Source organism: Hipposideros armiger, unplaced genomic scaffold (assembly GCF_001890085.2).
Source record: "Hipposideros armiger isolate ML-2016 unplaced genomic scaffold, ASM189008v1 scaffold_27, whole genome shotgun sequence".
In the NCBI taxonomy this organism is placed as follows: domain Eukaryota; kingdom Metazoa; phylum Chordata; class Mammalia; order Chiroptera; family Hipposideridae; genus Hipposideros; species Hipposideros armiger.
The window spans coordinates 1915469-1941255 of record NW_017731377.1 but is presented as its reverse complement, the minus strand read 5'-3'; the positions used below and the strand labels follow the sequence as shown (position 1 = coordinate 1941255).

The 25787-nt window shown below is 37.0% G+C and overlaps 1 protein-coding gene across 2 annotated transcripts in view; it reads left to right on the top strand.

Moving 5' to 3' along the window:
* The window catches only part of KIF13B (kinesin family member 13B), a 197431-nt gene that overhangs the window by 65016 nt on the left and 106628 nt on the right, over nt 1-25787 (top strand). For both annotated transcript variants that reach the window (XM_019636150.1, XM_019636149.1), the window contains exons 9-14: nt 678-790; nt 1919-2030; nt 7933-8145; nt 9521-9631; nt 14122-14256; nt 25122-25252. In XM_019636150.1, coding sequence (XP_019491695.1) covers nt 678-790; nt 1919-2030; nt 7933-8145; nt 9521-9631; nt 14122-14256; nt 25122-25252 — 815 coding nt within the window. The remainder of the gene's footprint in view (nt 1-677; nt 791-1918; nt 2031-7932; nt 8146-9520; nt 9632-14121; nt 14257-25121; nt 25253-25787) is intronic.

The following is a 25787-nucleotide window of genomic DNA, read 5'->3' as shown; positions in this document are numbered from 1 at the left end:
AAATTGATCCAGTCTATAGACTTAGCATTGTTTTCTCACATTTCTTATATTGCTGCTGAGGTATAAAATACGTTAGATGTTACGGAACATTTTGATAAAGGAAAATATCAGTGTATATATAATATCTTAATTAGAAAAATATATAAATTTAATACTTGGAATTGTGAAATAAGGGAATTGTATATGGATAATATGAAAAATTTTAGAAGGTGTTAAGTTTTTGAGGGATCCTTCTATTATATAAAAGTTAGATTAATAGTTTTTTACATCAGTAAGAATTGCAAATATTTTCCCCTTAGAATTATTGGTAAATATTTATGAAGTTTTAAGCATAGTTTCAAATTCTATTAAAATCTATATCTTATAAGTGTTTTTGTATACTCCCCTCTGAAAATTTTATTGGGTTCCTTTCAAAATGTCCCATTTTGGGAGGCACTGTGTTTCTGAGATAACTTTCACTCTCTGGATTAGTAGAGGTGTGTATAATTTTATATCTACAGTTTTGTATCTATATTGTACAGTTTTCTTATACTGTTCTATAGCAGCACAAACTCATTTTGAAATAACAGTAAATAACTCCTTAATAAAGAGTTTCCATAATAAACTCATTCCATAGAGACAGTATTGCTTTTTGTATTCTTTAACTGTGTATTAGTATTTATCAATTTACTTTCTAGACATCTGGAGAGAAAGTGGGCAAACTGAGCTTGGTTGATTTAGCTGGCAGTGAGCGAGCCACAAAAACTGGAGCTGCTGGTGACAGGCTGAAGGAGGGGAGCAACATCAACAAGTAAGTTTTTCAGAAGCTCGCTTTTATTGCTTTCTTGATTAATAGCCATATAGGCGAACTTCTGTGGTTATTTAAAGAATAAGATTCTGGACAGATTAAGGGTATAATGAACAATAGCTTAGAATTTTTTTCAGATGTGTATATTTTTATGGGCCTGAGCCTATTTTATGTTTTGATGAGATGTCTGATGGGCCTGAGAGGACAGACTCAGTCAAGTCAGAGGTTTCTCAAGAGCAGCCTCATTGAGATTTGGGGCCTGGCAATTCTTTGTCTCTGGGAGTGGTCCTGGGCATTCTATGTTTTGTGGCATCCCTGGCCTCTACCCACTAGGTGGCGGTAGTATCTGCCACCTCTCTCCCCCACCCTCAGTTGTGACAACCCGAATTGTCTCCAGACATTGCTAGCTGAGAACCACTGGTTGAAGCTACAGAAAAGAACAAAGATAATCAGTCTTTCAGAGTCTATCTGTTGATCTTGACCTGGGTGTCGCTGTCTGAACAAACAACATGGATACTAGCCATATCCGGCTTTCCCTTTACAGCTGTTATGGTGCTTATTTATTCCAAGAAGCTAGGGCTTTATGAAGTAATGTTCTGTTCACCAATTCCTTCATATAGTTATATTTTCTTCCTCAAGCTAAATTATTAGCTCCTGTGGTCAGGGATCTTTTCTACCCTGGGGCCTCCAGAAGCACACATAGTGAGATAACAAGTCATCGGTAACCAACTGGAGATCACAGAACACCATTATCCACATGCTATTCTATTACTGAATCATTTTTTTTTACCTTGTATTATGTTTTAATTAAATTATTGTTTTTGTGACTTCCTTTCTTAAAGATATGTGGTGTTTGTGTCAATATCTTCACCCAGGGGTTTATGGCTCACATTTTTATTTACAAAAAGGAAAAAAAAATACTGAGCTAAGCATTTTTATTGCTTACAGTAGTATTAGGAGGGATAGCAGCTTTTAGAGTTCATGTGTTTTTAAACAGAGCAGCAAAATGCTGACATCAGTGCTGTTTTCATGGAGGTACAAAGGCATCTTGATGTTTCAGTCTTTGTGCTGAAACGTGACATTTGATATACTCAGTTTTTTATGATCATTACGGTTTGTTGCATCATGCAGGTCCCTCACAACCCTCGGTCTGGTTATCTCAGCCCTAGCAGATCAGAGTGCTGGCAAAAACAAGAATAAATTTGTTCCATATCGTGACTCAGTTCTCACTTGGCTGCTCAAAGTAAGTTATTTTTTCCCCTGTCCTCTTGGTGGTTGGCAACAGGAAGAATAGCGAGTAGAATATTAGTCCTTCCCAATAATCATCTCCTCCATCAGTGTTCAAATTTATAATCATTAGGCTCTTATATGATAATCCTAATTCTGATTGATTAAGCATAGGTTTCTTCCTAATTCACCAGAAACTGGAAGTAGTGGGAGTTTGGGGCACACACTATCGCACAGTTGCCTCTGAGATTTTTAGGGAATAGAAAAATGACCTAGTGCTAATCTAATAGCTGTGTGAATCATAGAGGAGTTTCCACTGTCTTACTGATGCCGCTGGACAGCTGTCTTTCTCACAGATTCCTTTTGTTTGACTAGCATTTTGGACCTTATTTTTTTTATTTAACTTCAAGACTACTCATGATCATTGTAATTTGCTTTCAGCTTTTTATAGTTGTTAAGATACAGAGTAGATCACATAGTCATTCATTGGTTGATTCGGTGTGAATGAGAGAAATGCAAATGGGAAAGAAAAATATAAACTGTGTGAAGGGTTGTGAAGAGAACATAAAGAAATGTAAGACATTCTTCACCCTCTTAATTGCTCAGAGTCTAGGAAGGGAGATACGATAGTTACACAGAATGTTATGACATGAGTTAGCGATTCCATGGGAGCGGTAGTAATGACGTATAATAGGAGTTGGGGACAAAGAGGGACTATTTCCAGGTTTCTTCTAGTCTTCAAGGTTCCCTGTAGTCTTGGTGAATTGGATATTGGTCTGGGAGAGGATATAAAATCTAGTGATAGTTTAACTCCTTACAGAGTGGCCACCCTGGAACGAAATATTTTCCTGATAACTCTTTTCTATTTTTTTAAATGGAGAAATAATTTTACGAGCCCCATTTAGTCTTGTGAGGGCTTTTTCCTCATTGATGAAGAATGCATTGGACACCTGTTACTCACTGTGCTGAGGGTTGAGAATATAAAGATGAGTTAAGCACAAGCCCTGAAGTAGCTTGGTGCTTCCACTTCCCAACTTTGACTTAGTCCACGACTTATTTAGAGAACTGTGTTTGCAGAGGGAATAGGATTTTCTTCTAGTTTATACACCCTCTCAAAGGGTTACTAATGTTCAAGTTTACTTTCTAATACTGCACACCATTTGAACATTCTTTATTAAATGCAATTTGACCAAAATGCAGTAAAATTGAAATTTAAAACAAAAGGATAAACAAACAAAATTTCATAATTAAAAACCACTTCAAATAACTCTTGAATTAAAGGGATATTACAAAACATTTCACTACCAAGGAAATAATTGTACTGGTCTTCATGTGTTGATAATTAACCTTAAAGTCTCATTTTTTTAATTTCCAGAAGAAATCTTAATAAGATACTTATTTCCTCCTCACTTTCCACAGAAACATTTCCTGATCATTCATGAGTATTCCCTGGATATGCCTGATTTAAAAACCAGACTATTCATTGTCCTATTGTTTCAGTGTTGCTACTGCATTTAAATCAACAATGGGAAATACCTTTTGTTAAATTAATTGACATAGTTAAAATGGCCTAGGTAATCATTATTCAGTAGCCATTCCATAGACTAAAGGCCAGGAGAACTTGTTTGAGGTGAATCTGGTACCATGCTAAGTGCTTCATGTACATTATCTTATTTACTCCTTGGAAGGTAAATGATTGTGTTCCCATTTTACAGATGAGGAAATGGAGGCAGAAACAAAATTGGAAGCCAGGGCTGGCTTCGCTGCCATCTTCTTTTGCCTAGGCTCTTATCAAAGGCTACTTTTCATTAGAAGGAGAAGCACTTGACTGTTACCAAACATTGATAGAAACTATTAAAAATACTTCAACTTGAACAAAACTAAGCGCTTTTTAAAAAAAGTTCACTTTATCTTCTGTTTAGTATAATTAGGTTATAATTGTAACTTTTATATGTTAATTCTTAGGGTGCAAAAATGAATACTTTCTTTGATTTTTGTCATTTTTTTTCCTTAAAAACTGTATGACTTTCTTTATCATGTTTGACCTTTGCAGCAAGTTTATAAGTAGGAGCATTTTTGCAAAACATATTTCAGGGTTTAAACAGTTGTACCAAAGGCCCTTGGAATCCCCTTGGATACGCAAATCATTTTTCTTTGAAGTGAATTTTATGTCCCTGTTAGTTTTTCCTTCTTTAGTCCTTAATTAGCCTAACTCCCTAATCCTTGTCTGACTTGGTATGATTCTGGTATTCCCCAACGTAACTTAAATAGAACTCATAAAATTGCTCATCTTTTATAAGATTTGCAATTCCTTTTAAAAGTTTTTTTTTTGCATTGTATGTGCTTGATAATTATGTTTTGCTCTTGATGTTTATAACATCTGAGAGTTGGAGAAACGTCGATACACTTAGTGGGGTATAGATTTGAGTGCTCTTCTCTCAGGGAGGGTTGAGTGGTCAGTGGAGAACTATTTCGTATTAAGATGATTTTTGCCTCCCTGTGTAACCTTCTAAAAACATGGGTCTCTTAACATCAAATAACTTCTGGTAACAGATGCTCCGATAATAATTATCTTTTGAATTCATCCACTTTCCCCTATTCTTATTGCCAGTCACATAATGAAGGCAACTTTCATCTCTTGCCTGGATGATTGAAACCTCTCCCTCGAGCTTTCTTAGTCCATTCCATTCTTTACAGTTAGGTTGCAATAGCTTTCTAAATTAATACTCTTCATGAACTTCAATCTCTTTAGTAACTCTCCAGGAGCCTTCATGATGAGGTCCAAATTTTTTAATGACTTGTAGTTTACTAGGCCCTTTGTAATCAGCCCCCTCCCTACTTCTCATTGTTCATCTTTTGCTCTTGGTATCCAGAGTTCTAGCTAAGAGGCTCTGTTTGGAACATTCTTCCTCCTCTCTTCAATCTCCTCCTCCTCCCCTCCTCCTCCCCTTTACTTGGGTAATGCTTATTCATGTTAAGGTCTCAGATGTCACTTTCTTTGGGAGTCTTCCCTAACTTTTCAAGACTGGTCTTTTGCTCTGTTGTGCAAACATTTTGCTTTGTTGTTAAACATTGTGTTTACCCCTACGTTAGTTCTTATCATAAAATATTTGCTAATCAGCTTCACCCTCTGGTAAACTCCATGAGGAGTTGAATGAATGAATAATTTTAGTTCTGCTCTGAACTAGCATTATGACCTTTGGTAAGCGTCAGTCTTCCTGGGCCTCAATTTCTCTGTCTGTAAAATGAAATAATTTGATTAAATGGCTTCAAAGTGTTCTTTCAGCTTTAAAAAATTCTGACTTCCCCAAATTAAATTTCTTTTCCTAAGTCCATTTAATTTGCAGTTGCTACATTACAAACAAAGCTCTATGATTTGCCTAATTAAACAATTAAAGAATAAACAAGAAGCTTTATACTTTCCCCTTGAATGAGTGCCAGGTCTTTTGTTGCCATTTCCTTTTTGCTAATGGCTGGAGGCCATTTTTGAATACAAGCATACTGTTGTTGCTCCCGCACAAGGGCTTTTAACATATCAAGTATTTGTTATTTGCCAGGTTTCCTTTTCTCAGCACAAATTGAAGCACAATGTGTATGCTTTTCTCCTTTGGTACTTATTGTTACATGTCCCCCTCTACCCGGTAGCATTTGCTGCTCACGTAGGCTCACAGAATGCAGTGGTTCTTGAAGGGCAGCACTCCACCGCCCTGCTGCTGGCGAACTGAATTGCAATCTGAGATGTAATTCCTCTGATCTTTATATGTGACACTGGAATTTCATTAATGTGCATGGGATTCTCCTTGACATTTTCCTGGAAGTTGCCAAAACTGGGCACCAACAATGCGAGATCAGTGTCTACAAGTAAAGAGAGAAGCGAGCAGTCATACAGCCTTTACAGAAATCACGTTTGCTTCCTAAAGCTCAGATCACTTATATTTCCTTACCTTTCATGCGTTAAAGTATATTTTCTTCAAAGATACATTAGCTCTGTTTTCAGTAATGGATAATAAATGGACATATTGTCTGTGATTATATGGAACTGTTAGGGAATTATTTTGTTTCTGGCACTCGGCTCACTTATTCCTCAGGTCTGAACTCTGTATTGCCAAGTGTTGTTTTGTTACTGTGTTACTGTGGGTAGCTGTGGGGGAAAACAAAATACAACTAGACTAAAATACTGTTCAGTTTACTAGTGCTGGATCTTTAGGCAGGGTATTTAGCTTCCTTTGTCAGAACAAACCTGTTTTTTCGTCAGTAAAATGCCGACACTGATAATCCAATTTCCAAAAGGTTGAGGACTAAGTAAAGTCTATGCACAAAGATTGTATAAATCAAGATTGCTCGAACTAATTTTAGATATATTGAGGTTGGAAAAAGTTAGTATCTTCAAAAGTAAGAATTTTATATTGGTTAATATTGGCGTTCTTGTAACTTAGTGAGTTCCCTATTACTGGCCTGTTTGAGTAGTCTCTCTAATCCTGAGTATCTATAATTCAGCCATATTCTATTACTGAAAGAGGGTACTTAATCTATTCTTTGGGGTAGTTCCACTCGTCCTGAGATGGTATATTTTAGTGTATTAGTAGTTATATATTGCTATGCAACAGATTACCCCTAAACCTTAACAGCTGGAAATGACAGTCATTTATTATCTCACAGCTTCTAAGGGTCAGGATTCTGGGTGTGGCCTAACTAAGTGGTTCCTGCTGGGGTGTTTCATGGGCTGCCATCAAAGTGTCTGCAGGGGCTGCAGCCATCGCAAGGCTTATGGGGTCGGATTTGCTCACCTAAGTGGTTGTTGGCAGGCTTCAGAAGATCTGTTTCCAAGCTCACTCCTGTGGTCCCTCATGGCAGTGGTTTCCCCCAGAGTGAGAGAAAATACCATGACAGTAGCCACAGTCTTTTTATAATCTAATCTCAGAAGTGACATGCTGTCACTTCTGTATTCTATTCCTTAGGGGCAAATCAACAAGGCCTGCAGACATTCAAGAGAAGGGGATGATATAGGGGCTTGACTACCAGGAGGTGGGGGATCACTGGGGGCCATCTGAGAGGCTGCCTGCCAAAGTCCTTGGACGATGAAGTGGAATGGGGGTAGATTAATTTCCCAAGTCTAGTTGTATAATTCTGAGTTATATCTAGTTATTTTTAATGTTCTCAAGTCAAGTAGCATTTTGAATTTGTTGGAGCCCGTTCTAAAGCTCATTTCCCTGTACTAACCAGTTTTAGTATGAAGGCGAGTAACTTTTTTTCAGCGCCCGCCTCTGGACTGTAGAAGTGATTGTGTGGAACATGAAGCCTGTGTTTGTTTTTGAAGTGCTATCGGAGGGAATAAAATGAAGTTCCTTCAATGTACCTTTTGTTTTCTAAGACTGTAATTATATCTTTGTTTTTAAAGAATTTACAAGGTGCTTGATACCTTGTAACAATAACACTTTCTGAGCCATTATTTAGGCTTCTCAGAGAGTCCAGGTACATGGTGTTATAGATTCTAGGTAATTACTCTTTGATCAGATAACAACTAATATCACAATTTTTCAGTTCCTCTAAGGAAAATTTTATAAGCACTTAAGAAATCATTCTTTTTTATCCTGCATAGTCTGACTTACCATATCACGTTGCCTGTTAAAAGAGCACAAATTGACTTAGAATTAATTTTTATTAGACTAAAATAAATGTAGAACTTCATTGTATTTTCCTGTCCTTTCTCAAAAGCCAACCTTCCCTTTTACACAAGTATCTTGGCAGAGAAGAAAGAGCGTGGGACTAGGAGTCAGTATTCCTGTATTTTAGTCCTGATTTGGTCCTTAAATATCTGTTTGATCTTGGGATGTTACCTCATCATTTCTAACTTCAGCTTTCTCGTATAATATTTCCTTCCAACTTTAAATTGCTGCTCAATTTCTCTTCTCCTCTAGGACAGCCTTGGGGGTAACAGTAAGACTGCCATGGTGGCTACTGTGAGTCCGGCAGCTGATAACTATGATGAAACCCTTTCAACTCTGCGGTATGCAGATCGCGCCAAGAACATTGTGAACCACGCAGTGGTGAATGAAGACCCTAATGCACGAATTATCCGGGATCTCCGGGAAGAAGTCGAAAAACTCCGAGAGCAGCTGACCAAAGCAGAGGTATATATAAGGCTCAGCTGAGTGATGCTTTATGGGTCTAGGAAACTCTGGTAAAGCTAGACCTTAAATTTTCTTCCCCTTAGCCATAAGTGATGAGTACTCCACTCAGAATTTTTGAATTTCCTATAGGAAGAGAAATTGAGATGAGTAATAAATAAAGGAAGAAAGAATGTCATAGTGGAAATGTAGAGAGAGTTTTTACAGGTGTTTAAGTATTGAATAAGAGGAGAGAATAAAGGGAATTGAGAGGATGTTTCTTTCCACAGTGTAGGGCAGCAGACAAGAGAGAAGAGGTATAATAGAATAAGGGAGAGAAAGAGAGAGACCCTTGAAACAAAATGTATGTAATTTAATTTTAGTACAGAAAATGGTGGAGAGTGCGTATAGACTAATTGGAAGAGGAATCAAACAGGTTTTTGTTGTATCATTTATTCACTGGTTGAAGTCAGAATGGAAATCTTCAGGTCTTTCACACCATAACAACCCAGTTTTTCCATGATGTGGGTTAATTATGTTTGTAGGAAAAATATTTTATAGCACAAGTACCCACTATTTAGTGGTGCTCTATTTCCACTATTTTTTGAACACCCTGTAATGTATGGTGTTTATGTTCCATTACTGAATTTGAAACTTATACAATTCTATAACCGAATGTTCACCCTGTTGTAAAAAGAGGAATAAAATATCAGTTTTGGGATTCCTACTTTCATTAGCCATTCTATTCCCACTATTTCCCAGCACTGTGGGACGCTTTCCTGGGGCTGGGACCGTAGCCCTCTTTGGCATAACGTTTTCTGGTGGTAAATGGGTAAGATGCATGGTCATGGTTGTCTTGACCGTATTTTTGCCTGTTGAATCTTATCCTGTTTTTATAGGAATTTTACAATTCATCAAGATTCTTTGAAATTTTGTTTCTGTGTTCCTGTTATTAAGAACATCATCCAGTTTGTAACACATGCACATTTAGTCCATATGTATTTGAATAAATACCTAAAGTCATCAATAAAGACGAGAATGAATGATATGAAGGAGTCTAGACATATGACCTATTGGGATTTTAAACATAAGCCCTTGATAGCTTGAACTATCTCCTTAAATGTGAGTAGATCTTTACAATAACAATAGGTTGGAGGAAAAGGAAAAAGTTAAGTCTTCTTTTCAAACCCATGTTAGATAACTGTATGAGTTTGTGGGACCCACGCAGTCCGGATACTGTGCGTCAGTGACAGTCAGTTATGTCTTAGGTGGATCAGAGACCTCAGCGAGCCTGAGAACCAAGAGGAGGCACATTGTAACTTTCGTCCTTCTGGATTTATCTAGTTCTTTTTTCAGGTCATTGTACAGACATTTCATGAAATAAACATTTTGCTTATAGGCAATGAAATCTCCAGAGCTAAATGACCGGCTGGAAGAGTCAGAGAAGCTAATCCAGGAAATGACCGTGACCTGGGAGGAGAAATTAAGGAAAACTGAGGAGATTGCCCAGGTTTGTGCTTCCTGATTAAAGAGAGAAACCTTGTGGTAGTTTGTGCAGTGGAACTCTTACGGTGTTTCTGGTTCTTTTTTGATTTTCAGCTTTGAAGATGGCAAATCTAGCACCATTAATAAGGATCTAGATCCAGGACTTTATACTTGACAAAGTTAACTTGAAGGATAAAATAAGACATAATTATGATTAATTGTTAATTATGTAAGAAATAATTTTTTAGGGTCGTAAAATTTTTTTTTAATGAAATAACTATTTTGTAGCCTCTGGCTCTGAACACCCAATTCTGTTAAGTGCTTCGTAGACCTAAGGAACTTTCCCAAACCACAGAATTATTATTAGTAGATATTTGACTATGCAATTCTTGCTTCCACATGACAATTCAGTAAAAGTAATATGAAATACCTAAATCTGAGGTGACCATCTCTCATTTTTAGAACACTTAATATAGAGTTGTTAAATCTTATGGTGTGAACATCAACTTTTGGAGAGAATCCTAAAACGTCCAACTGTCTCCATAGTAAAAGACTTACACAGTGGCTTTCAACCTGTTTTAGAAACATGTGTGGTAATGTGGAGCTCGGTACCCCGTCAAGCAGCCTTCTCATAATTGGACAACTCGAATAGTAGCTGGTTGATGGAAATCTTTCATTCTTTCATTTCTGCTCATTGGCCTTAGTTTATTCTTCCTAAGCTAAGAGAATAAGTGTCCCACTTGTATGCAGTAACTAACAAAAACAATAATAGCCAATATTTATTGGATACACATATGTGTTGGGCCCTATGCTAAGCACTTTTAAATACAGTATTTTATTTAATCCTCCCAATAGCCCCATGAGACTATTATTACCCAGGTTTTTGAAGTCACAGATGTCTCTTCCCTTCCTTTTCTAAAGTTACAAATATCTAATGTTTTCAATTGTCCCCTGTATTAGCGAATATGTAGAACTTGCTACTTCTTTTGTCACCTGGTAGATTCCATCTTTAAGCATGTTTTCCAGAACCAATCTATACATCAGATGTTGTAGGACAGTACTACTATTATGTAGCATAAAGTGGATGTTATTACCGGGGGTGCCAAAAATATATCTGCAAGTGGACACTTTGGTCAACGTTGTTCAAGCAGTAGTTCACTGTAATCAGAAGTGTCTGGACGCTGTAACCACTTGGAGCACCTCTTGTAATTGCAGAAGTCAAATGTGACTTATATTCTCATCTTTTGTATCAGTATATATTGAGTATTATACTTTTAATACAGTTTTCCTTTCTTAATATGTGTATACATTTTTTTGGCACCCTCTATATTAGTGCAGACAAGGATTGAAGTAGATTTTTAAACACTAATTATAGCCAATTTCAAAATTGATAAGAGGAGTATAACCACATGCACCCAATCATCACCCGGTTTCATTAAAGATCAACATATGACCAATCTTGTTTTTTCTGTATCCCTGCACTGGGTTGTTTTAAAGCATATCCCTCAAATTACAGAGAAGAGAATGTACCAGTATATAAACTTTATTTCTCGGTACATATTTCACGTTCTGTTTTTCATAAATGATAAGCCGTTCTCCTAGTTGTCCAATTGGTAACTAATTGGTGTGAGCCTTTTGGAGCTACTCCAGAGGTAAAACATTGACTTTGAAGTGCTCTTGTACGTAGGTGCTTTGCTGATACACAGCAGGGTAGGTCTCAGTGAGCTTGCAGTGCTAGTGAATCTTATCTTTAGCATCTTTCCTTACCTAACTGTTCTCTCTCTTTCTCACATGTCCATTTTGGGGACTCTGCCTGATATGATCTGACACCTCATTCAGCACCTTATCTTTCCAAGCCCCCGGGCTTCAGTGCTGCTGAGCTTTTTTCGCCTCTCTGGTCAGAAAGACTTGGTCTGTTGACAAATAGACTAGCATTGCCCAAAATGTATTTCTGGCAGTATGGCCAGAAATTGTTAAGAAAGTCTTCTGGGGGGGAAAAAAATGGTTCATGGTCAGATAACTTTGGGAACATTTGGGTGAACTACGTTAAATGGATTACTTTTTAAAGGACTTTTCATAATACTTTTGGGGGTCTATTTGAAGTCATGCAGGCTCTCGTAAGTCTTCCATGCTCTGTGGCATCTTCCTCTAGTAGGCCAGCCCCCCACAGACCATCCCTGCCATTGAATTCCTGTGGAAACTATCTGTACCCTTTTCACCCTTAAGTTATGCAATACTTTACTGTTGTTCAATTTTTCATGTATAATTTTATTACTTAATGAGTGTAAGAGCCTCAAGAAAAAAGACCATATCTTTTTGGGGTTTTTTTAAGTGTGTTCCAATAATATTTTCAAGTAAATGAACAGAACTCAAGTTGATTAATTTCTAAGCCCCGTGCCATATCTACAATACCAAATTGTCTCATCTTTTCATCTTTTCTATTCTCATTGAGAAACACACTGAAGTGAAATCAAACCCTTGACGTGGATCAGGGTTCCGCAGATATGCCCTTGGGCAAAACCTGATCTGCCACTTTCTTTTCTTTTTTTCTTTTAATTTGAATTTATTGGGGTAACAATGGTTAGTAAAATTACATTGGTTTCAAGTGTACAATTCTGTAATACATCATCTATATATCACCTTGTGTGTTCACCACCCAGAGTCAGGTATTATCAACAAGACAAATAATACATGTCGGAGAGGCGGTCTGCCTCTTTCAATCTTATCATTGTTTCCATAGTGAGAATTATGAGAGTCATAATAAGAGTATAAGTAGAAGAAACTATTGTATTACAAAACTAGTATTTACTTATAGAAAATATAGAAAGTTTATTACAAAGAAAATTTATTGGGTTGTTGTAAAAGTGATGACGCATTTTTGCAACGAAAAACATAGAAAAAATATGTCATGACTTTCCCGACAACCTAATATATTAACTAGGATCCCATCATCCAGAAAAAAAACCCACTGTTAGTATCTTTGTGCTTTTTTCCAGGTTTTTCAGTGCACAAATTGACATACTAATTTATACTCTGTGTTTTTCATTTAATATTACTTCATGAGCTAGTTTACAAAAAAAAGACATTTTCATAGAGAAATGTTTCTTCTCATTGGAATAATTCTTTAATTACCTATCAAAATTCCTATGTAAAAGAGCCTTCCTTCAGAAAGAACTACCCAAAACATGTCAGTTGCTGTCCTTATTTTAGGAACATGGTTCTTTATCAAGGATAATCATTTCTTAGAACTGAGTGCTTGAAAACTCTAATGTGTAGTGCTAAAATACTCAAAACTTCTGAAGGAACCCAATAGTGTTTTTTGTTAGAAAAAAGACTTGATTCAAATACCCAGAACCAAAATATCCCCTTCCCTACATTTATAATACTATACTTCTATATGCGATGTATTGACTGATGTAGTGATCGTATATATTAGGGTGTTATAGAAATAGCAAAATTCTAAGGCTGTCATTGAATTATACTGCAGATTTACTGTGTGGCTGTAGTTAAATGACTCAGCATGTCTTGTCTTTCCCCAGAATCAAAGGACTTTGGTGGCTGTAACTCATTCCTACTTGCTGTTTGTACATAGTCAGACACCCTGTTCTGCCCCAATTTATACCTTAATCATAGAGCATCAGTTGCAGGGTTTATACATATCCCCCTATATGCATGCATTCATATATGGTGTGGATTCAGAGATAGTAGACACAAAAAAGAGAGGTTCATATCCTTATGAAAATAGTACTTGAATGCATATGCAAGTTTTATTTTGATAAATTTATAAGACTGATGTTTTGAGTGCTCACTGTATCTTATGCATTGTGTTAAGTGCCAGGAGTACACAGTGGGTAGAGAGGGTCCATTTCCTCATAGAGAAAAGGGCAAGTAAATAGTTACTGAATGTGAAAACAAGTATGCTCCAATAGAAAAAGCAGGAGTAAAATCTTGAACAGGAGAGCAATCTTGACACTTTGAGCGACCTGGAAGATGTTTCATGTAACTGCAGTACAGGCCTTGAGAGCAGGCATGACAAGATGTGATGATAGGGAGTAAATGGGCCAGATTGAAGGGCCCTGTGGACTTCGTGGAGGGAGTTTGACCTTTATCCAGGCTGGGAAGTCACTGAGGATGTCAAGCAGAAGAGTGTACTGAAAACTGGGCTTTTTAGAAACATCACAGTTGAGTAAAACACACTTTCATTTCCTCATATATACAGAGTTAAATGAAAAAGATGAATTCAAGATGTTAGATATTTTCAAGACTAAAAATGGAGAACTTGATAGTATACTTGGTTGCTATTTGGAATGGCTTTATTTTTCAAAATAAAAAAGTTTTAATTTAAATAAAATTATATAGTTTGGAAAGAGAAAAAAAATGCAATAACCTGTAATATCGTGTTCAGAGCTAACATATTTGAATTATGAAGTTATTTAATAATTACTCTAACATAAGATCTTTTATATCTCACTGCTTCAACAGCTGTGGAATTAATACTTCTTTATACATTTACAGGAGCGACAGAAACAACTTGAGAGTCTTGGAATATCCCTTCAATCTTCTGGAATTAAAGTTGGGGATGATAAATGCTTCCTTGTTAATCTGAATGCTGATCCTGCTCTCAATGAACTTCTGGTTTACTATTTAAAGGTGAAGTAACAAACAGGCTTTGCTACTATTTCCTGCCATGAAATGGAACCGTGTTTCACAACATTTTTTTAAAACTTGGAGAACTACTCCAAGTTTTAGCTATTAATGAATTAGGAAATTGTTTTTATTTGAAAAAACCAGAGTATAGAAAAATCTTGGGTTTCTGGAATAGTTTCCATTTTTTAGTTTTTGGGTGATGTCATTCAGCCTAGTAATATAAAAAAAAAATGATATTCTGATATTATTTCTAACAAATTAAGTAGTTTAACTACTATTACGTAATAGTAGCTAGTAGGAAGTTAAGTAGATAACTTTAAAGCTTAAAGAATGACTTTTAAAACGAAGTGATTCATTAGTAGATGAACGCTTTTGTAGTTTATACAAAGCACATCTTTTTGTCTGGTTTGTTAGCTTACAAGAAGAAGTTATGTTCTTAGGACCACTTGATATGAAATTTGTGTTTCCATTAACTCTTAGGAAAATTTTAAAATTTGGATTATCAGCTTATAAAAAAAAGAGAGTAGGTCACGTGGAGACTGAGAAGGTCAGAGTATGGAACAGAAAAAAAGGAAATACTGATATACATTGAAATCTATAAATTGCAGGACTATCAGGAAAACAGGAGACAACTTTATGAATCCTGAGGCACTATATCAATTATGCGGAGCCACCCAAAATTGTTTTTATCAAGCCCAGAGCATAAATGAATTATGTAATGGACTATATGACTCTAATAGGAAGTTAGTAAATTTTAGGAGGACATTTTCCCCTCTCATAGGAACTATATTTGTGGGTTTAAGGTGACTAGGAAAGTAAAGATAATGAGCTGGGAAAGTTGGAAGCCACTGTAAAATTAGAGAATTGTGTAGTTTCATTTCAAAAGAGACTAAAGAGTTCCTGATGCATTGGCTAGTTTCCCAGTTTTTATCAAAGATATCCCAGGATAATTGCTTGGTGTAGTTTTGAATACCATGTTTTATTACGCTGTAAGTTAAATTGTGTCTTTTACCACATACAATCATGTGTGCACTCAGGTATTGTGGTGTAACGGGAGGAACAGTGGAGTACGAGGGGTTGACCTGTGTTTCTAGCCCAATACCACTGCTTCACAGATGTTTGATCTCAAGTCCTTTGCCCCGCCAGTCTACAAATGCTTCTTCTATAAATGGAAGTTTTCTCTGTCTGGCTACCTCACAGGGTTCCTGTGAGGATTAAGTGAGATTGGATATAAAGAAGCATTGTGTAAACAGAAGCAGCGTACAAATATAAAATATTTCACATACCATTTTTACATTTGATACTCTCTGTGGTACCCTATGTATATTATCCTTGTCTTACACATCACTTACTGTGTTCCTAAACAGTGTTAGCAACATTTTGTGTTAGAATTTGAGCCACAGATATTAATATGCCTTAGGAGAGATGCAGTATTAGAATAGGACTTAAATATTCTGCCCTTTTTATTTCTCAGAACTGTGAATTCTTTTTCTTTCTGATGTGGTGAATTTCAAATTGGAACACAGAAACACAGACACCCAACAAGAAAAAACCTGATTTATATCTGTTCCTTAACTAAAAAGTTAAACAAAGAAACTATTTAAAGACTTTTGGAGAGTCATCAAAATATTTCTGGTCATCTTGTGTGGAGGTGTTGGGATTCTGTTTCAGACTGTGTGGTCAGCCCTGTTTTGGCAGAATTTGAGACAGTGTTGATTTCTTCACTGCCCAAGCTAACCCCATGACAAGAGTATTCATGACCAAGCACATTCAAAAGGATGATGATCTCAGTCCAAGAACAGTTTTTGCTTCAGTAAAGTGATACCATGATGTGGGATGGAGGAATTCAGAGGCCGAGCATTTTTTAGTTCTTTGCTTTCAAATTCTCCAGTCAATTTAGATGCTGGGCAGATGACTTCACATCTCTGGGTGGCCTTTGACATCCCACCTGTAAAATGAGGGCACTGGATTAAAATAACTCTAACATGCTTGCCATTTCCAAGTTATATGGTTCTCTTCCAGAACAGAATCCTCCATGTATTTGTTTTGTGTAGAACTGGCAGAGGCAAGGTATGGGGGTCAAACCATAGACAGAACATAACCCCAAGGTAATTCTGCATCTCATTTGCATGTACTGGCAGCCTTTTCTTTGTATGGCTCTGATATACACAAATTCCAGTTATCACGATTTAGTAAATAATGTTGACACAGTCGCCATTCCTGAGATTCTAGATACTCAGCCAGGGAAATGTAGTGAAAGTGAATATTTTGATGTATATAATGAAAGTGGTTGTAATGATAAGAATAAGGGTGTCTCAAGGGAGTGACAACCAGAAAACACTCAGATAAGGAACTCTTTGAATCCGAATATATTTTGTAATACTGAAAGCACAAAGGATAAAATGATAGAAGCTTAGAAAGGAGTATGACAGTTTGCCAAGGCATGGAAAATGTGCTCACTTTGTACTGTAAGTTATGTGTTGAGAAGAAGGCAGCAAGCACTGTTCAGACAACTCTGGATAAGCTTTTTGTAAAGAAATAAAATGCTTTATATTTCAGTGTTTCTAATGTTCGAAATTATAGCATACTAAATAAATATAGTTTTACTATTTTTTCATTTCCCTATACATTATAACAATAAAATAATTCTTAATGTTTTTACAGATTTTTTTTAAAATTAAAGTTTATTGGGGCGACAGTTGTTAGAAAAGTTACATAGGTTTCAGGTGTACAATTCTGTAATACATCATTTGTGTATCACATTGTGTGCTCACCACCCAGAGTCAGTTCTCCTTCCATCAACCATGTATTTGACCCTTTTTAGCCCCTTCTACCACCTCCCTCCCCCCTTACCCTCTGGTAACCACTAAACTATTGTCTCTATCTTTCAGGTTTTGTTTCTCCATTTGTCCTGTTCCTTTGTTGTTTTCAGTTTTATATACCACAGATCAGTGAAATCATATGGTTCTTGACCTTTTTTTTGTAGTTTGAAATAATTTAATACGATTCTGTCAATTTATTTCATACTTGCCCATTCATTTTTTAACATGGTTATCTATTTTTTTATTTAATTATTATTTTTTATTGTGAAATACACATTTTTTTAGAATTAGTTTCGGCTGTACAACACAGTGCAATAGTTATACTTTTTACCCCTCCAAGTGACAACCCCCCTCCCCCAATCTGCTGCCCCACTTCCCCCAACATCATACATATCTATTACAAATCCCTTAACTCCACTCCCACACTCTACTCCACGTCCCATGACTATATATATATTCACTTATAGTTGACATACAATATTATACAACATCAGCTTCAGGTGTACAGTGCAGTGATCAAGCCTCCACCCCATCCATGATGCAGTCTCCCTAGCAAAACATGTGACCATCTGACACCCTACAAAATATTTACAACATTATTAATTATATTCCTCGAACTGTCTTTCATATCCCTGTGGCAATATTGTAGTTACATATTTATGCTGTCTAATCCCTTCCCCTTCTCCCTCATCCCCACCCCCTCCCAACTAGCAGCCATCAGTTTTTCCTCTATATCTCTGAGACCACTTCTCTTTACTTTGCTCGTTCATTCAGTTTTTTAGATTCCACATATAAGTGAAATCAAATGGTATTTGTCTTTCTCCGGCATAATATAGTCTCCAGGTCCATCCATATTGTCCCAAATGGTACAATTTCATTCTTCTTTATAGCAGAGTAATACTCCATTGTATAAATGTACCACAGTTTCTTAATCCAGTCATCTACCGATGGGCATTTTGGTTGTTTCCAAGTCTTGGCTATTGTGAATAGTGCTGCAATAAACATAGGGGTACATATATTTTTTCGAATTAGGATCTTGGGTTTCTCTGGATAGATACCCAAGATTGGAATTGCTGGGTCATATGGTAGTTCCATTTCCAGTTTTTTGAGATACCTCCATACTGATTTCCATAATGGCTGCACCAATCTGTAGTCCCACCAGCAGTGCACCAGGGTTCCCTTTTCTCCACAGCCTCGCCAGCACTTGTTCGTTGATTTATTGACGATAGCCATTCTGACCGGAGTGAAGTGGTATCTCATTGTGGTTTTTATTTGCATTTCCCTAATAATTAGTGAGGTTCAACATTTTTTCACATGCCTGTTGGCCACCTGTATGTCCTTTTTAGAGAAATGCCTCTTCATATCCTCTGCCCATTTTTTAATTGGGTTGTTTGTTTTTTTGGTGTTGAGTTGAATGAGTGTTTTATAAATTTTGGATATTAACCCCTTATCAGATATATCATTGGCAAATATCTTCTCCCATTCAGTAGGCTGCCTTTTTGTTTTATTGATGATTTCCTTTGCTGTGAAAAAACTTTTAAGTTTGATGTAATCCCATATGTTAATTTGTTCTTTTATTTCCCTTGCCCGAGGGGATATCTCAGTGAAACTATTACTCAGGGTAATGTCTGCAAATTTACTCCCTATTTTTCCTTCTAGGAGTTTTATGGTTTCAGGTCTTACATTTAAGTCTTTAATCCATTTTGAATTTGTTCTTGTATATGGTGTAAGTAGGTGGTCCATTTTTATTTTTTTGCACGTGTCAGTCCAATTTTCTCAGCTCCATTTATTAATAGACTATCTTTACTCCAATGTAAATTCTTGCTTCCATTGTCATAGATTAAATGACCGTATATGGATGGGTTTATTTCTGGGCTCTCTGTTCTGTTCCATTGGTCTATGTGTCTGTTTTTATGCCAGTACCATACTGTTTTGATTACTGTAGCCTTGTAGTATGATTTGATGTTGGATAGTGTGATACCTCCCACTTTGTTCTTATTTCTCAAGATTGCTGTAGCTATTCGGGGTCTTTTATGGCTCCATATAAATTTTTAGATTATATGTTCTATTTCTGAGAAAAATATTCTTGGGCTTTTTTTGTTTTTACAGACATTTTTAAAGATCAACGAATAATTGCAATTTTCCCTGTTGATTGTTAAGATTTCCTTGCACAATTGTTTTTACAGTCCCTCACTCTTGTGCAAAGCGAGGTCTGCCTGGAGTTCTGAGGTAAACTTGGAGATTTATTCCAACATAAGTCAAGCTTGTAGAGGAAAGAGCTGCTCCCCTGACCTTAAAAACGTTGTGGTAGCAATATACTATTTTTTCTAAAAGTTTTATATAAATATATTAGAAAAAAGGGGGGGGGGAGGATTAGCACCCAAATTCTAACACCCAGAGATGACCACAGTTAATATTTAAATTTTTTTCTGTATTCTCTGGATCTATTCCTATATGTATGTGCATAGATTTATACTGATTCACATTTTGTAATTACGCAAATGTGATCATAGGATGATTGATTCTAATTGTGCCACTGAATTATCTACCAAATCTTTAAGGAGAGCTATTTTGCTTACGCAGTTCTGGATCTACTCTTTCCACAAGTCAGCTATTTTTTAAAGTAATTGAAATATTTTTTTCAATTACAGTTGACATACAATATTATATTAGTTTCAGGTTACAACATGGTGATGAGACGTTTATATAACTTATGAAGTGATCACCCCAATAAGTCTAGTACCCATCTGAGACCATACACACAAGTCAGCTATTAGCGGCTGGGAAAGCAAGGGTGATTCTGAAGGATTTGTGGCAAATGATACATATACACACTTGCAAAGGATTTGTAGCCGCGATTCAGTAGCAGCTTCAAAGTCCATGGACCCTATAGCACAGCCCCCATTGAAAGTAAACCGCCCGTTGTTGTCTTGGTCAATATTCACAGTCACCAACTGAGGTGATGAGAATGGCAGGGGCCACCGCCATTCTGTGTTTATGGAGTTGTGGGCTAGGCTTCCAGGAACCCAATGAATAAGACACAGTTGTGGCATTTTAGAAGCCCTTGGTTGGTGTAGTTTGGCTCACCTCGTGTAGAATTTGAATTTGTAAAAGACAGAAAAATACCTTTCCTTCCTTCTTTACCTTCATTCCAGAAAAGCTGTCTTCAGAGTCTTGGTTCTTTAAGCCAGAGTGACTTCTTTGTTAAGAATTTTGACTATTTAGATCTGTAAAGAGTTAACAAATACTTTTGTGCTTTTTGCCCCAGGCACTCCCTTACCTTTTCCTTCAGAAATACTGAGAAGGCTGAGGTATCGCATAGGCTGTACTGATATGCTACTTTTCCTGTTTGCAGGGTGGGCAAAGCCACCCTGTGAAATATGTCACTAGCACATATATCCTGTGTCTCCCCCCTTCTAGGACTTGGCTAATCAAAGACAGAGTCTCAAAAGAGCCACATAGATAGTTGATTCATAAAGGAAGCAAAGTTCAGTAAATTCATAGAAAAGTTAACTAACCATCTCAGGTGAAATTAAATTTAAATGGATGAAGAAAGGTTAAAAAGCCATTCTTATCCTTTGATTATTTCTAAGTTTTTAAATATAGTATTTTATATTTGCTAAAGTTTTCCCTAAAACTAGTATTCTTTAGAGCCATTATACCCATATATGACATAGAGACTGAAAAGCCATCCTGATGAACTTTTATCTTATTTGGATTACCTTGTACTGTCACAGCATTTAGTTACTGATTAGATAAACTTCTATACCAACCTATGATATTTATTTTTTTCTCATCACTATTTTTATTGCAGTGTTTAGAGCACTGTAGGAAGAACTTATCAAAAAGCTTATTGTTTAACTTGTTTAAACCTCAAACAGTGAGGCTTTGGCAGAGTTGAGCTCTTAGAACTCAGTATTTGAGATTCCAGCAAGTCTTCACCCGAATCAGAATAGATTCAACCTCAAATGAGAGATTTGAGTTGTCATTTATGGTATAAACTCCATAATTGGGACCTTGTCTGTCTTTTATCTCTAGTGGCTCCTCGCCCAGCTCAAAATAGGTGCTCAATATAATACTCGTTGAAAAAAAATGAAAATTTTCTTGTAGACTTTGGATTCGACTATTGCATGTTTGAGGTAATGTCTTGTCTCTGATAATTTTTCTTTTTTTTTTTTTTTTTTCTGAGCCATCCTGCCACCTGTTGGCAGCTGAGCTGCCACTCAGCTCAGGCCAGGAATCTAACCAGCAACCCTGTTGCTCAGAGCTTGCACTCTTGAGTGAGCTCTTAACCAACTGAGCCACTCAGCTGGCCCATCTGATAATTTTTAAAACAACATTTGTGCAATAGATAGTATCGATGTAAGAAATAGCCAAACCCGTGGAGAATTTTGATGAATTTATGTGAGCCAAACTGAGGACATGCCAGGAAGCAAGATCTCAAATACTCCCCAGAATGACAGTTTTGCAGTTTCTTTTATACATTTGGAATTAAGTTAAGGAAGATTACATGAAGATGGGAGAAAGCAAGGTACAGGATAGTTAACAAGATTACGTATCCCCTTGAGGGTGGTTACACCTTAAGGGATCTGAAAAAGAGGATTACTCTGGTTTTCAATGGCTGTTAACCTACATACACAAGAACAGTGAATGGACAGGGCTTGCTTAAGGCGAAGATAAACCTCTATAGGCCTGGGGCATGACTACCCACCATGGCCTGCCCAGGGATTTTATGATCAGATCACCCTGTGAGGTTACTTTTGGTCAGATTTATTACAGAGCCCCTTTTTTTGTCCACAATAGTAAATTGGGGTACTGACTGTAAAGTGTAATCTGGGTTCAGAGGAGGGAGAGGTCACTTGCCTAATAGTGAAACTTCAAGTAGAAGATGAGGTTGGAAGTAGTTGGTGAAAGATACTTTATATTTAGATAAAGAGAAGAGAGGGCATTTCAGGCAAAGAGAACAAGAATAGGGCAAAGACTGGGAATGAACCTGTGTTCAGTCTTGGACGTGAAACTAGGAGTTGGTTCTACACTCAAACTCCAATCTAGGCTATATATTGGGTCTTTGGAAAAGTCATGATGCATGTTTGCAACAGATGGTACTAGTTCATTTTTGGAAGTACTAGAGTCATTCGCATCTATGTTATTGCTAAGTCATTTGACAGCTGACAGTTCTAGCTTCATTCTAAATAAAAATTGAGCGATTTGGTTGGGTTTTGGAGATTTTACAAGTTGAAGATGGAAGACCAAACTGCATTTTTGCCATATTTTACTGTTTTACTTCCATAAAGGGAAGACCACGCATCAGGCTTGTGAAAAGTTGCATAAAGTTTACGGTGACAATGCTCTACAAGAAAGTCAGTGCCAACGATGGTTCACGAAATTGTGTGCTGGTGATTTTGATATCAACAATGCTCCTTGGTCAGGGAGGCCCATCGAGGTTGATGATGACAAAATAAAGGCATTGATCAAGTCAAACCCATGTTACATGAAACGAGAGATTGCAGAAACATTGAACATCCATCATTCAAGCATTCACAACCACATGAAAAAGCTGGGATACGTAAGCAAGCTCAATATTTGGGTTCCTCATGAACGCAAAGATGTTCATTTGATGGCGTGTATAAACATCTGCAATATACTCATTAAACATGAGGAAAACTATCCTTTTTTGAAACAACTGGTAACTGGTGATGAGAAGTGGATTGTTTACAATGTTTGCGCAAACGGTCTTGGTCCCGATGTGATGATTCACCTCAAACAACATTGAAAGCAGACATTCATCAGAGGAAGGTTGTGCTCTCAGTGTGGTGGGATTTTAAAGGTGTCATGTTTTTCGAGCTCCTACCAAGGAACCAAACAATCAATTTGAATGTGTACTGTCAGCAATTGGACAGTTTGAACGAATCCATCACCCAGAAACATCCAGAGCTTGTTAATTGTAAAGGAGTTGTGTTCCATTGCGACAAAGGGAGACCACACACAAGTTTGATCACCCATCCAAAATGATTGGTGCTTGGATGGGATGTGTTGCCACACCCACCATACTCGCCTGACCTTGTGCCATCAGACTTCCACTTGTTTCACTCCAAAACTCCTTGAGTGGTATAATGTTCAATTTAGATGAGGCTGTAAATCAGCACCTTGTTCAGTTTTTCGCAAATGAAGACAGGTCCTTCTATGAAGGAGGAATTATGAAGCTCACTGAAAGATGGCAAAAGGTTATCAAAGAAAATGGGCAATATATCACTGATTGATCTTTGTTCTTTATATAAATAAATGACCTTTGAAAAACATAGACAAAATACATCATGACTTTTCCAAAGACCCAGTAGCTCAAGAGTTTTCTCCACCTCCACCCCCAGGGTGAAAAGGATTTCAAATGCACAGTTAAGACTCCTGCTACAATTTCTCTTAGGGGTAGGAAGAGGATTATAGTAGAAATGGCCTAAGGCCAAGTGCTTTGGGGATTGTCTCTTTTTTTTTAGGTGATCTTGGGCCCTTTTTCTCTTGGGAGTCTTTTTTTTCCCTTTTGGAACTTTGCTTCACCTTGTGGTTGGTGTGGTAAGACTGGGAAGGAAGAACCAAGGTGGGAAATAGAGACAGGCATGGAATAGATTCTTAGAGACCTGCCACAGAATGTCACAAGAGCGTTATTTATAGGGCCTGTTCTCCAGGTTAGGAAAGTATGCGATTGGCTGGGAAGCCTCAGCTAATAGTGAGCAATAGACATTTGCCTGGAATGTCCTCTGTATTAAACAGGATCAAACAGGGTACCATGGGACAGTCCTAGATCCCAGCTCTTTGTTTCCTTGGAAACACCACTGCAGTATAGTTGAGAGAAGAAACCCCCAGAGAAGGGGAAACAAAAATACTAGAGGGGGAAGAAGCCTATTTGTGAGATTGATAGCCTTAAAAAGATGGGAAGAATTAGAACCCAGAATATATTGGGTTGTCGGAAAAATCATGACGTATTTTTTCTGTTTTTCGTTGCAAACATGCGTCATGACTTTTCTGACAACCCAATAATTAGAAGGTTCACCAGCAAAGAAGAGGAAAGAATTATCTTCCGTTGCATCTGAAGGGAATGCTAAAGGAAATGATGGTTCATTTATTTTTCTTTCATATTTATGGAATACCTTCATGTGCCAGGCCTGTGTTAAGTGCTTGGATTATAGTGGATTACTGTTCTCTGCTCTCGTGGAGTTTCCATGCTAGCTGTGGGGATAACAGTAAACCCACGAACAGTCAGTACTCTGTAAGGAATTCAAGTATGAGAGCGATGGGCTGGCTATTTCTGATGGTCAGTTCAGGATGTACCTCCCTGAGGATGTGCCTTTAAAAGGTGTGGCCTAGGGACACACCCAGGTCTTGTCAACATTTACTCATGGATGGGCAATCAAATATTGAAGCTCATAAGAAGGAGCTCAATTTTTATGTCCATTTGTTCAGTTACCTGCCCCAAAGTGAGGCTGATTATTAGGGCTAAGAGAGTTGAGTAATTAGGGCCTATAGTACGAAGAACACATCTATCATATTTTTTATGAAGTTTAGGGAGACCAGGTGATTCATAAAATAATTTTAGTTTTTTCAAGCTCCTTATATTCAAATAGCATTTTATCCTCATAGTTAATTCATCTTGATTGAGACCAGGTAAGTGACGTACAACTTAAGTAACTGTAATTTTCAGACCGATATTTTTGGTATATCATTATCACACAGTTCATGCTCTAAGAGTGGTATAAACTATTTGGAATCAAGATCGCAATGGAAAATAATGAAATATAGTATAGACATTAATATGAAACGGTAGTTTTAGGTTTAAAAGGTATAAATCAACTCAGTGCGTTATTCCTTTTAAGGAAATAAAACTTACAGAATGATTTTTCAGAGAAAGCCAGAAATTCACCCTGCTATTCCATTTATGGTTAAAAATCTCTTCGCTAAGGTAATGGGTCAATATAAGAGGGCTCAGAGTAGATACTTTCAGTTTCTGTACATGTAAGAATACAATATTAATCAATGAATTTGATTCCTTTGTAGGAACATACATTAATAGGTTCAGCAAATTCCCAAGATATCCAGCTATGTGGAATGGGGATTCTTCCTGAACATTGTATTATAGACATCACATCAGAAGGCCAGGTTATGCTGACTCCTCAAAAGAACACCAGGTAGGTAATGTACTTTAATTAGTGTTATTGTCACAATAATTTTTAAGAGGAAGAAATCACACTTAAGAGGAAGAAGGCACTGATGGTACACAGGATATTTGTCCTTTTTATTTTTAAGTGCACTTAATGAAGATACCCAGTTAATTACCAAGTCCTTTAAATTCACTTTTTAATAGTCCTTAAACCCATCCTTTCCTCTCTAGCTCGCAACAGACCTTGACTGGAACCCCTGCCAACACTCTAATCCTTTTCCTTGTCCACTCACCAGGCTCACCAGGTAGCCGGGTGGTTTTCTACTATTTTTGATAAAAAATTCCTTACACCCCTCCTATTTTTACTCCTATTACTCTGCATCTGCCATTCCTGTGGCCATCTAACCCCTGTTTGACCTTCAAGGTTAAGCTCTGTCATTATCTACTTTGGGGAATTCTCTGTTTGGTCTAAATTAAGAGCTCCTAGTGTATATTCCCAGTGTACTTTATGCCTCTCGTATTTTAACACTTCATATTGTATTCTTCTGGTCTGTTAACCTTGA